The sequence below is a fragment of the Macrobrachium rosenbergii genome, chromosome 1 (assembly GCF_040412425.1).
Source record: "Macrobrachium rosenbergii isolate ZJJX-2024 chromosome 1, ASM4041242v1, whole genome shotgun sequence".
NCBI lineage: Eukaryota > Metazoa > Arthropoda > Malacostraca > Decapoda > Palaemonidae > Macrobrachium > Macrobrachium rosenbergii.
In genome coordinates this window covers 56645179-56658518 of record NC_089741.1, presented here as the reverse complement: position 1 = coordinate 56658518, position 13340 = coordinate 56645179, and the positions used below count along the sequence as shown (strand labels likewise).

Genomic DNA, 13340 nt, shown 5'->3' with positions numbered 1-13340 from the left:
TGGGAAACTTTAAGGGAAAATTTTTGCTGGTTTAAAAGTGCAGAGAGAGAGAGAGAGAGCGCGCAGCTGATTTACTCTTGTTTTCGTTAGAAAGTGTTATATCCGTTAGACAGCTTTACTCTGGAATATATCCAGTTTGGTTTCATCTGTCTTGAATTAAGATTGTACATAAGAGGCAGCACACGCACCGAGTATGGTTTATGTGAGGCGCTGTTCAAAAGACCTGTCATTGCAAATAAAACCTGCAATTTTTGATAAATGTATGATGTTATAGGAAGTCGTCGTCTTTCTCCACCCACCCGCCCTAGTGTTTATCCCCTCGGAGTTGAGCGTTGCTATAAATAGATTTTAGGAGGTGGGTGAGCCTAGATACTGACGTTTCCCCCGTACGCGCCCTCTGCCCCGTCCCCTCAACCCGGAGTAAACGCCATCGACGCCTCCACCGCCACTGCCGCCGCCAGCCATCCCGTTTCCCCTCATCCATCCTTTCATCCCCCATCTCCCGTTCCCTAGCCTTTCCCCGCTCCTTGGTCGCACAGCCCTTTGGTGCGAACCCATCGTGACTGAGCGGGAAAACAGTTTAACCCTCCCTCCCTCCCAATTCACTCTTTCTTGACCTTTCTGTGTACAAGTTGTATTGCGCCTAAAGGAATGACAGATCATTTTGAATGTTCATCAATCGCCGGTTCTGGCAGTCGGTCTTTTGCAGGTGAGCAACTGATTATGACCTGTTCGGGCAGAGACGTATGATTTTGTGGATTGTTCTGAATGGATTTTCCAAGTCTGCAATTACGTGAACAAAAAATTTTTCTAGTTCTAAGAACTTTCGGTACAAGCGTAGTACACTGTACTAGTAGCATAATTAGGTTTAGAGTACACTTAGAATTTGAAGAAACCTGACTTTGGCCGTTCATTTAACTATCATACAGCATGCATCTAAGAAAATATGTAATTTTAATTGACGGTCACCTTGTGAGCTTATCTGTATTAGCGTCAACTGGTAAGAGATGAAACAATGTACCCATGTTCCGGTATGTTTCAATTAGTTGTTATGGATGACTTTTTAGGTTATTAAATTCCCTAAATTATATAATTTTCCCGTAAACTTATCTTATTTACTGTAATTGCTCTGTACATCGTACAACCCGAGCTTTTGTGTATATCTTATATTAGGCACCACGAAGGCATTGCGAAGTATGGCTAAACCAAAATTTGGATTCGTAGCTGTCCGATGGGCCGTAGATGTAGCCAAGCCATAGTTTGTTATAAACCAACCTCATGCTGGTTTCTTGCCGGTGTTGGAACAACTAGGCATTTTAATGCTTTACCTATTTTTAATTCATTGCAAATTAGGATGAGTTCAGTGTGGCACCATTACTTTTATGTCCAGTGATATGGTAGGCAGATTATCTATGACGATGTATGGTGGTCAGACAGTTAAATTCCCTTCTAATATTTTACATACTTTTGCTGCAACTGTTTCTGACGTCTTTCCTTGGGACAGAACTCAATCCCTCTTTCGGAGCAAGACAACGTCCCTGTCCACCGGACTTGAGCAATTGCTAATTTGATTGTCCTAACTCTTATCAGTGAACAAACAATACATTTATTTTTTTTTATCAATTTCCTTAACCGTTTGCTTCCCTAACAGGGTATGCTGGCCACTTTTGCTACTGTTTCAGTGTGCTTCTGCTTCTCGCTTCGCTTACATTCACGTGGTTTATTAGTTTAGTTTGCGGATGTATTTATAACGAGCAGATTTGTGTGAAATGACAACTGATCGTCCGTAGTTTTTAGAGCAGTCCATCTTCTCCGACCAGCTCTGCCAAAAGTTTAGTCGTGGAAGAAAGTTCAAGATGTTAGATGGGTTCACGAGGTGATTCATCCGTTGACTGTGGATGGATGAAAATCAAAACGTTGGGTAACCTTTGGATGAGCATCTACACAGGCCGTTGAGCCATCTTTAGTTGGGCCTTGACCTTATGCTGGTTACCTCCCCTCCTCCGAATCCCGTCTTCCAGCAGCCCCTGTCTTCCCTACCAGCCGCTTCCTCCTTTCCCCGGTACTTCCTCCACTTTGTACGGAACGGAGAAGGGCCACTGCGGCCCCCGAGGGTGAGGGGTGTCACTGATGAAGGGAACTACGCGTCTGGCAGTAGCGTCTGAGGGGAAACAGCCAGAATGGTTAAGGGGTTGGGGGTTCCTGTTTAAGGGGGAAAGCGGCGTATAAGAGTAAAGGCCTCTCTGTACTGCGACAGTTGAAGGGGGATATCTTGGGTGGAAAGGAAAAGGAAAATTCTTAAGGAATCGAGGGTCTCATCGGTTTCGTGGTGGTGCTCTTGAACGAACGGAAAGATGTTTTCTCCACTTTCATTACATTAGAGAGAGAGAGAGAGAGAGAGAGAGCGAGCGAGCGAGCTTGCGTCTTGTGCGTCCGCTGTTGTGAATTCAGTTGAAAGTTTGTATTCTGTCGGAACCTTCCCTCGAATATGCCACCCTGAGAATATTCATGGTAAGTTTAAAAAACGTGTACGAAATTTGCTGGTCTGGTATGACTACAGAGATGGTCATTAATATTCACTGGCTTCAGAAATAATAATTTAGCTCATGTATGTTTTGTCGTCAAGGAAAAGTTGGTGTTAAATAATCGTGTCATAAACTAACGTCCCCAGTTTTTATATGTGAGAACATAAAATTGTACAACGTGATGTGCTCACTTATGGAAGATCTGTAAACTTATTGTACTTTGTTACTGCGTGGAACACCGTTAGGGTTAATCGCTATGGGTAAAATGTAAGCATTTCGGTACTATGACGAGTGTTAATTTTTCTTCAAGTATGGTGCCTTTGCAACCCGCAATTTAGCTGACCTACGTTGCATTTGATTCCTTGGTCCTAGGAAAATGGGCTATCATGGGGCGTAGCCAAGAATGCAATATGTATCTGTTTACTTATCAGTAAATTGCGCACGTAGTTAACGTCGACTGTTGTGTATAGCAGTTGGTGGAGAGAAAAGACGAGAGAGCAACACCTATTGTGTTCCGTATACCATCAGATAGTGTGCTATCACAGGGAGGGTAATCCTCCCTCCACCGAGGTGGAACCATTCTAATGTCTCTGATTCACCCATTACTGTTTTCTTTTTCTTCGGACAAGCAATAGTAGCCTGTTGAATACCATCGGGAAGTATGTATTCCATTGATTTCTACTATATATAACTTGTCCAATGTGTTGACACGATATTCTATCCCATTAAAGCTCTGCAGAGAGGGGAGTGTTTTAACAGAAATAGTTGTTGAATAAATAAAGAACACTGTCTTTAGCTACCATTTTCCAGGTTAATTTGATAGGGGCATTTCTTTCAAGTCCTGGAATCCGACTTGAAAGTAATTGAATTTTGAGGTTCGAATTCGTGCTTAAACGTAGGAATGACACAATACAGTAGCCTATTGTTACAGAGAGGATACGGCTCTTTCTTCTCTTAGATGTATGCAAGTATGCCAGATTCTGATACAGTTTATCAAAGCTGTAATATCCATCCCGACCACCATAACTAGTTTTAACGATGTTGGGTTTAAGGACGAATGCCGAGCTGGATAGAATCTGTAGGCTTCGGTATACTGTACTTAATCGGCCGGTCCCATTCACCGGATGTACGTATTTTTAGTAGTCACTATGACCTCGTGACCTTTTTCTTGCGTATACTGTTTCCTTAACACCAGCCATCGAGACATTCTGCAACCTTTGAAACCGAACGGGAAATAATTCGTCTGTGTGCGCGAGTTGAAATACATTTTTACACTTCGTGGTATGGTGAGCTACAGCCTCTTCATTATTTTCCGTTTAGATTTAATGCTTGCAGATTTGAGCGAAAAACACACACACACACACACACACACACACACACAATCGTAAGGTCACTTCTGACTATTTAATCCCAGAATCAATTATTATTCGTGCTTTTCCGAGCGAGCTTGTATACAAATGTGTAAATTTTGTTGCTTGACTTTCAAAGACTTCGTGCTCTTGAAACAGTGAGTCGATGGCGATTGGGTAAAATTACTCGAAATCGGGGTAAGCGCTCATGTTGGCTAATGGAATATTCTTGAATGCACGTTCAGCTGGAAGCATTACGGCAAGGCAATTTTGTTCTATGCTCTTAAAAAAAGTTGCTAGAGTCTTTTATCCCGTTATTCAGCAGTAAGGGATGAACTGTGCTGCCTTCAGCTTCGTTGTATTGTGAAACTTGAAAGGCTCTTTGGTTTTAGGGTAGGAACTCCGTGTTAGGTGGGATGGTGGTGGTCTGTAGGGGGGGAGGGGAGAAAACGCATCACGCTCACGACTTTGGAATTCATGAAAAAGAAAAAGAAAAAACTACTGCAAAGGGTGTTCAGCCTTCCAGACCCTATTCATTCATTCCGATGAATCGTTTGTTTTAAGTATGAGCTGTGATAAAATAAAAGGAAGTAGTTGAACTGATGATGATGATAGTGTTATTTCCTATTTCTTGCAATGATTGTCATAATTTTCTCTTAATCCCGTAGGGAATTATGCCGTCAGTGCACTGTAGGCATTACTCAAGTGTGTTTGCAGCATCCTATTGGACCCGTCAGCGGCGACCACTTTTTGAACATTTTACTCTACCTGCATTCTTGCTTCCTCCCTTCCATCTTGCACAGCCTCTTTGCCATTAGTACTTAGGGCAACTTCGGTGTTTTCCGTTCGACCTTTAGATCCTTTTACTACTTCACATATACAATCTGGACCTCATATTGCCGTTGAAACATTCCAACGCATTCATTTCACTGTCTTACCCCTGAGTGGGTTAACGTGCAACAGTTTGGCTTTATAGAGAACAAAATTTCATTGGTCATTCTTTTATTCGTCCTCTCTAGAACGGGATATCGTCCAATTGCTTACATGGGTGGTGCATTTCATCCTTCCTGTGATCAATCTATTTCCGGCGTAGTTGCTTGGTTCTCTGTGCTCTTGCGTAGTTTATCAACAATTTTTATTCTATCTGGAAATGTTATCGAACTGTTAAAAGCAGAAAGATGCAGATCATAAATCAGGAAGTAGTGGAAGGTAGAAAGGTACGTTGTTGTAGGTGGCAGTCACTTTCGCTCTCGTCTTGGAGCGATTATGGTGAATACCGGTTTTGTTTTATTGTATGATGTTTTACTTACGCTCAAGTTACAGTTCTATATTTGATACTCCCACACTATCTAATTGTAAACGACAATTTTGTCATTTAAAGGTGTCTGAAAATAGCCTATTTTCTGGGCCATAATTGATTTTCATTTCCTCATGGTGTCGAAGTATTTCGATATTCTTAATAGGAATTTTGTTGTTATGGAGGTGTGGGAGCAGCGATGTCGCCCCCAGCTGTATCCTTCCGTCACCGGATTGTACTTGGACGTGCTAATTTGTTTGTTATGCTTTAATCCTTGCGTCTTAATACTGAATGTTGCTCTCGTGGGCGGGCCATCTTCCGTTAAAAGTGGGTGTCTGAAAATTGCATCATTGGTTCAAAAAGCAGTGATCTTTGATAGTTTTAAGGGATAAATGAATGGCGAATTCTATATCATTTTTTATGGGGTCACGTATTTGGATTTTGTTTCAAGGATGAACACGATGCAAGGATATTGTGGGGAGGAGAATTAGTTGTGTGAGGGAGAAAGGGTTTGTCGAGAGGAGCTTGGAAGGCGAAGAAGGAAGAGAGGATGACGGGGTCCTGGGATGGGTGAAGAGGGGGAGGGGGAGGAGGAGAAGGACCGGATTTCACCGTTACTTTTGTTGGAGACGTGGTCACTAGATCAGTGGATCGTCGTCGTCCTTGTCTTGGTCCCTCCGATTGCAGTCTCTCTAACGCAGTGGCCACTCTCGACTCACGAATAAGTATCTGTCTGGTTTGTCAAATTGGATGAGGACAAGACTTGTTATGAAGGAAGAAGAGTGTTAACGGTTTTGTCTTTGGCTGTGAGAATGGCAAGGGCTGTGGGTTCAGTCTAACGAGGTTGAATGAAGGGTTGTGGTGGATGCGGCTTAGAGGTGTACGATTTGTTGCAAGAAATTTTGTTCTATTGACCGAAATATCCTCAGTAGAGCTTATTTTTCTTTTGGACGTTTGTGGTTTTGAAAGGGGCTGGTTAATATTTTACTATAAGGTTTTGCGGAAGTTGTTATAAAACTAATGGGCTCCGAATGTCTTGCATTTTCTTTTAACTTACGTGTTCCCTTTTTCCTTGCACGTGAACGTTAAAACTTCAGCAATTATTCAGTTTTTCATGTCACAATTGTTGAAGCTTCAAGAGATTAAGTTTCGATAAATGTGAACGACTGTTTTGCTGGTTGTGGTTGCGGATGTCAAGGGAGCAACCTGTCAAGGGAGAAAAAGATAGCCCATTCCCAAATACAATCGAGGTTTTCTGTTACCTGATTTCTGGCTACGTTGATTTGTCGTAAATACTTAAAAGTTTCGCTGATTGCTATTTTTGTATTCAAGGTCTCGCTTATACAGCAGTATAATTAAAAACATTGAATATGGTGCACCAAGCTCGTTTATGCCAAGCTGATAGTGAATAAAGAGGAAAAACCATGTCCCCATTCGTATAGGTCTGTTTTAGCCTCGTACCCCTATTGCAATATGTCCTTTAAGTGCGAGAGAATGCGTCATCACTCCAGTATTCCCACCGGGAGCCCTGTCTCTTGTTTGCCTTGGAAAGGATCCAGTTAGACTGTCTCTTATTCCATTCCACTTGCGTCGACCAACGGACTTTTGCTGTTTTTAGGCGTTCCTCTCTCTTTAGTACTGTCCTGCTTGAAGGACTACTGCCGTTCATTACATCGGAAGATATGGACGATGTCCCTTCCCGAAGTCGATTATTTAGATTTTATCCGACTTTCATTCTAATCGAGGAATTTTCAAAGGAATTATTTTTATTTGTGCCCATGTGAAGCGTGAATGTTCATAATAGTATATTAGAACAAAATGAAAAAAATTTGTTTCGCTAAGTAAGGTATCCTTTAAGCGTCCCTGTATATGAAAATATGGCTGGTTTGTTGAGATATTGTTGCATTCATTTTGTAAGATATTTTTAACACTTCCTTCCTGCTTCTTTATTAGTTCCCATTCATTTTTGGAAAGGTCAAATGGTAGATGTGGTTATTTATCTTTAGTTGCCAACTAAAGATAAATACCACGTCTACCATTTGACCTTTACAAAAATTAATAAAAAAGCAAGAAGGAAACGTTAAAACTATTTTACAGAATGAATGAATGCAACAAGCAGTCATAACTTAGTAGAGATTTTATAGATTGTGTACTTTTACAAAAAAAAATACATTACCGTTATGTTAGTGCATTAATAAATTTTGGATTTTTGGATCTTTGTATTAAGCTGATCTTGCACACACTTGGCCGGGCCTGATTGACACACGCACACACTCGCACGCACGTACGTACGTACGTAAAATGTTAGGATCTGTTTAATAGGAAATATTTTCAGTACGATTAATGTATTCTCAACTTACTTCATTTTAAATATTACTGACAATGTCGTAGTTGTTGCAGCGCTTTAAAGGAATTTTCTGCATAATTCTTTGCTAATTTAGTTATAGGTTTTAACAAGCAGCCTCGAGGTGCATGGGTCCCATGTTTGCCACTCCAGTAGTCTCTATTGTTGATATTGATTATTCAGGAAACTCCTGTATGGCGTCATCAATTTTTCATTGTTGCGTCATTGTTGGTAGCCGAATAAGAGGAGAGAGATTGTTTATATATACTGTATATGGAAATTTCTGTTACCTTAACTACTGGGGAGATTATCGTATAAGAGTCATTGTTCAAACTATTTTATACTGAACTGGTATGCTTAAAAAATGTATTCTTTAGTGATTGACAGTAGTTGAAGTACATTGTTTGGATGGTTCCTCTTTGTGCCCATTCGTTTTAGGCCGGAAGCAGAGAGCCTTGATGCTTATGGGAGAGCAGATGGAATCCGCTCCAAGTGTCAAGCCGTGGACGAGAAGCAGCAACAGTATGGCACTGTAGAGATTTGGGATTGGTAATTTGGGGATGGTGTCTGGAAGATCGATTGTATTCCCCGGTTCTCTCCTAACCCTCCACCCCACCTCCCCCAGTTGAGCCCCACCTGTCGAGCCTACACGACCTGGCCCTCTTTGGAGTAGTAGTAGATTCAGGTTGCCACGTGGCTCTAGAATGTTTACCTTTGTAAGCGCACCCATAGGCATTTCTCTCTCTCTCTCTCTCTCTCTCTCTCTCTCTCTCTCTCTCTCTCTGTGGTTAGGGGAAGGGGTGGTCAGGGTCAGGCGCCCTTCGTTTGATATTGGCAGGCAGCCATCTACCTCTCAGCCCTTTTTCTCTTGTTATATTCCTTTCCCGTTCAAGTGAGCTCCCAACTGAACACTCTTTATGGTAGTTTATATTATTGGCCATGACGTTCACGGATGGCGACTCTTAGGCAGTACGTACTTTCATGCTGTTTTTAGATAGTCATATAAATCTAGACCAAAAATGGTTCTTTGCTAAGAAGTGTCAACTTGTACCCGAGTCTATTGCGTTGAGACTACATCATCATTATCGTAAAGTTCAAAACGAGATTTGAATCCTGCTAAGATTGTTCATATTCTTGTTGGTCTGCGTTTCAAGCTCACGCCACAATTCCGGTTTGAATGCAGAAAAGTCCGAGATTATTTGGGAGCGCTCATGTTAACCTTATAAGGCAGAAATACGTGGCATAATTTGAGAAATTTTATCAGTAACTAATCAGCCACATGCCAAGATTGCCATTACTGTCCAAAACACTTTCAAGATGGCCCACGTTTCTGTCTGTACCTAAAGGAACCGTACGCAAAAGTTGTTGTTTGATGGAGGGCTGGGTTAGGCTTAAGGCTTAAGGGGAGCGCAAGAGGGAGATATTAGCTGGGATGCGGAATCTCTCTCTCTCTCTCTCTCTCTCTCTCTCTCTCTCTCCGGGAGTCGCTACAGACAACAGTAAAATCGACCCTTCACTTCCCCTTGGTGAGAGAGAGAGAGAGAGAAAAAAGGCGGGGGGGGGGAGGCTTTTATCAGCGAGTTTTGCTTTTTAGTCTAAACCTCCAAATTATTGTCCAGCATAAACGGTTGTGAATTAATTAATCGAAACAAAGGCGTTTGTAGATATTTTAGCACTAGGTAATAAATATTGTACGGTATTGGTTGAAAACTTTTCCTTAGCAACAGTACGGTTATGAGGTAGGCGTGTTCCACAGTGTTGGCTCCTCTCTTGTGTGTGTTTGTGAGTTCATCTTTTGTTACCCTTTAAGGTTATTTTGACGGTTACGCTGTCAATCGTACATTCATTTGGCGTTATTTGATATTTGCCTCTATATGCTTCCATGAAAAGTATTCACCCTGAATTGAGACCTATCTCCTCGGAATGTTTAGGTACAGCTTCCTGAGTGACATATTGGTCTCATCTCATTTAAGGTGCAGTTAAAGAAGAGGTGCGACGACCCATGGTGCAAGGGCAAGTGTTTCGCAACACTAACGACGGTGGCTCGTGGTTTCCATGGCGCTGTCTACAAAATTATTGTGGGTTTACTTCAGGCTCACCAAATGTCTGTAGATTATGTCAGTGTTTCTCATACGTATGTATGTTCCGGTATCATTTCTTCACTGAAAATGAATTCTCCTAGGTAATATTTTGTCTCTCTCTCTCTCTCTCTCTCTCTCTCTCTCTCTCTCTCTCTCTCTCTCTCTCTCTCTCTCTCTCACACACACACACACACACACACACACACACACACACACACACACACCTACTTACGTACGTACGTACCGTGTATACGCATTGCGTTACTGAGCCCGAGATCTCTACCATTTGTGAGACCTCCCAGTCCCCCCCATTAAGTTTGGTAGGTGGAGTGTCTGGGTAGGTTGTGTCGGGTGGTACTTAGCCATGTAGTGTTTGGAGATCACACCGGGTACGTTTGCCGGTTTCTAGAATTCATTGGGAACGTTTATCTTTAAAATCGGGCTGTGTGAGGGGAAGAAAGGCCGCAGTGATTTTGTTGGTGTAGGAGTAACGTTTCATGTTGAAGGAAATAAATGAATCCATCTGGATTTGATTGGGGACGTTTGGAAAGATATGACTTTCCTAATCCTTCCAACCTCCTCCTATCTTTTTTTTTTTCAAAGCGAAGTTTCCAGGTCGTCTTTTAAGTTCTTCGGTGGATGAGGGAAACGTTTATTCGGGGCCGCTGGGCGTGGGAAAATATTTGTTGAGGCTTGAGGTGTGTTGAGAACGTTGTTAAAGAGGGGAAATGTTGGGAACCATTAGGTTGGCGTCCCTTCACTTGGGGATAAAGGAGCACCACCACGTCTCGGTCCAGACGCTCTCTCTCTCTCTCTCTCTCTCTCTCTCTCTCTCTCTCTCAAATTCGTCGTCTAGATATGGTAAAAATGTGGTGTGGCGAGGGTTGAGTGATCTGTAGTGTGGCAGTACTTCGAAATTGGGATGGATTTTAGGCTGCCTAGCAAGAAAACTTGGAATCACCAGGACTATTGGAGTTTGTTTACGATGGCCGATAGGGGCCGCGTGACGGGGTCGCTACTACTATAGTATGGAGCTGCGTGGAGTAATCATTTTTTACCCGTGATTAAAGTTAATATTCACTAATGCTTGTAAAGATGTTCTGTCACGTCCTTTGTAACATGAAACATGAAGTATATTGTCAAGGGAGATGTGATTTTGTTGCAGCACACCTTTAGGAAGTAATGTGTAGGAAGGTTATGCATATTTTGACTTTGTCCACAGAACTTGACAGTATCACAGATTCTGTATGATTCGCTGTCTTATTACTGCAGGAAAGAAGTCCGCTTTCTTCCGTTGAAGGTAAATGCTCTCATTGTGCGGTACATCGCGTCAGAGTGACCAAATTATTTCGGAGATATTAAACAAAAAATATCGAAGATCATATGTTTATAAATGCTGTAAAAAAATGTCTATTATCAGGTAAAGGAATTATAAACAGACTAGTATCATTGTTCATCCTGATTAATATTTATGGCGTTTAATATTTCTACGTTATTTCATGGAACATGACGCTCTACTGGAACAGCACAAGGAGACGCCTATCCACGCGAGAGAGAGAGAGAGAGAGAGTTGGGGAAGGGACTCCTTTGCGTCGATCCCTCCTCCCTCTACTGTGTGGCGTACTCTGTGACTTTCGTTGACGTCACCCGATGGCTCCCTTCTAAGCCGTGTTCCTCACCGGCATCACAGTTCCCCTCTCTTGTCCCTTGTGTTTCATCTTGTCGCTCATTTTCACCTGTCAAGTATCGATAATGATTATTTACAGATAATTAATTATTTACTTGGTTATTTATTAGTTGACTTGCCCCTTATTTCAGGTTAAAATTGTGTACGAGTTTTTACACACACTGCGTGTATTCGGTTGATAATCGTTTATCCTTTTCAGTTAGTGTTGTGCTAATACCAAGAGTTCTTGATTCGACCCCTTCCCCCTTTCCGCTTTTACTCTTGTCTTAGTTTTTTCCACGTTCTCGCCTCTTCCGCATGCACGTTGCACAAAGACCCTCTCTTAACGTTCAACACCACCTTTATTGCGCTCTCTCTCTCTCTCTCTCTCTCTCTCTCTCTCTCTCTCTCTCTCTCTCTCTCTCTCTCTCTCATCCGTGGATTGGGTGTGTGCGTGAAATATTTCTAAGTAGAATTAGAATTTGTTTTGAAACTTCTATCAGTTACTTAGTTAAGGAGAAAATTCCGGTTTTCAGTGTGTAGATGAAGTTGGTTGTTCAGAGGACCAGAAAGTTTTTATCATTATTGTAACGAAGTTTTTTAATTATATTTTTCTTTGTAATGGTACTAGTCTGACCTGTCTTGTATGCCTCATATGGATTCACAAAAATTATATTCTGAACGTTGATGTATGTTCCCACGGTCGGTTGTATCGAGTTAATGCCGTTGTACTGACATTTCTTTGGCTCTTTTGGGTAATTGTTACGGATGCGCCTTCCTTCGACTAGTTTACTTTGGTCGGGCTTATAAAAAAATTTGTGAGTATTGGTTCTGTGATCCAAAATTGTTCATCAGCCATTTACCTTTTTTGAATAATAACAGCTGTCTCTTAGTGAGAACAATGAAGAAGATTCTTTTTAGAAATACACTGTTTATTTTGAGATTTGGTGAATGATGGCTCAAGTGGAGCAACAGATGTACAGTGCATTATGTATAGTGATTCTCTTAATTTTAAAATTAAACAGTGATGTGTAGTTTTTTGTACTTTGAAAACCTTGATATTTTATCCATCAGTTATACTGTCAGGTACTTCATAGTGTAATATATTCCTATCTGACAGCAATTTTAAGGTGTTTGTCCTAATTTTGATTGATGTGTATTAAATATTTTCATTGCTTGGTAGTGTTTAGTATTAAGGTTTTACTTCTAAATAACAGACTAATAAAGGCTTGAAATTAATTGTAGTCCTGGTTGTGTTGTTAACCGTTCAATTGTGTATGTTTTCATGTACATTGTGGCGAACACAGGGCTATGTAGACCAATAAATCCATTGGATAAAGTGTATATCCCAGGAAATAATTGTAAAGACCTGGTCGAGTAGTGCTGTGTAAGCTTTCTGCTTAGCAAAGGTTAGGTTGAATATTCAAGTGTTAGGCGTCATAGTTTCATTTGAACCTCTCTCTCTGGTTTATTTATTATAGTGATATGCATTCAGACTGTTCTTTTGTATGTATGTTAAGCATTTAATTTCTGTCAAGATTTAATTTAACTTATCCTTGTAATGCTTTTGCAGGTTGTGCTTGGGTGAGGGGTGAGGATGTCTGTAGGGTCGCCCACGCCGTCGCTTGAGTCTCTGTCTGGGACTCCTCTAGGTTCCCTCATAGACTCGGATCCTCCACGCTCTCTAGAGAACTCTCCACCAGCGTCCACCACAGGTAGCATTATTTTTCTTCTGTCAGGAAATTCAGGAGCAAGGGCATTAGTACACTAAATCATCATAACTTTTTGTGTCACAATAATAATGTCAGTAACATGTAAATGCCCTATGGGTATTGTATACTTGCTTAATCATTAAATTCATCAGTGGTATCTGGGCTGTTGTGGCATTTTAAGTATAATGTATTTTATATATTGGCTTCTTGGGATGTTCAGAGGTAGGTATGGTTGTAGGTTTAGTTAACACTAATGATGACTTATATTTACTAGCAGTTGTTTAGAGCTCTGGTAATAATATCCAAGAAAGCTTGAGGGGTGTTAACTTTTTTATTTAATATCTCTTCACTCAGAATTGTTGTAAT

The 13340-nt window shown here is 41.2% G+C and overlaps 1 protein-coding gene across 2 annotated transcripts in view; it reads left to right on the top strand.

Moving 5' to 3' along the window:
• Window positions 1-13340, top strand: part of LOC136838680 (brain tumor protein-like) — a 53257-nt gene that overhangs the window by 30238 nt on the left and 9679 nt on the right. For both annotated transcript variants that reach the window (XM_067104074.1, XM_067104084.1), the window contains exon 2: window positions 12836-12977. In XM_067104074.1, the coding sequence (XP_066960175.1) occupies window positions 12860-12977 (118 nt within the window). In that variant the 5' untranslated portion in view covers window positions 12836-12859. The remainder of the gene's footprint in view (window positions 1-12835; window positions 12978-13340) is intronic.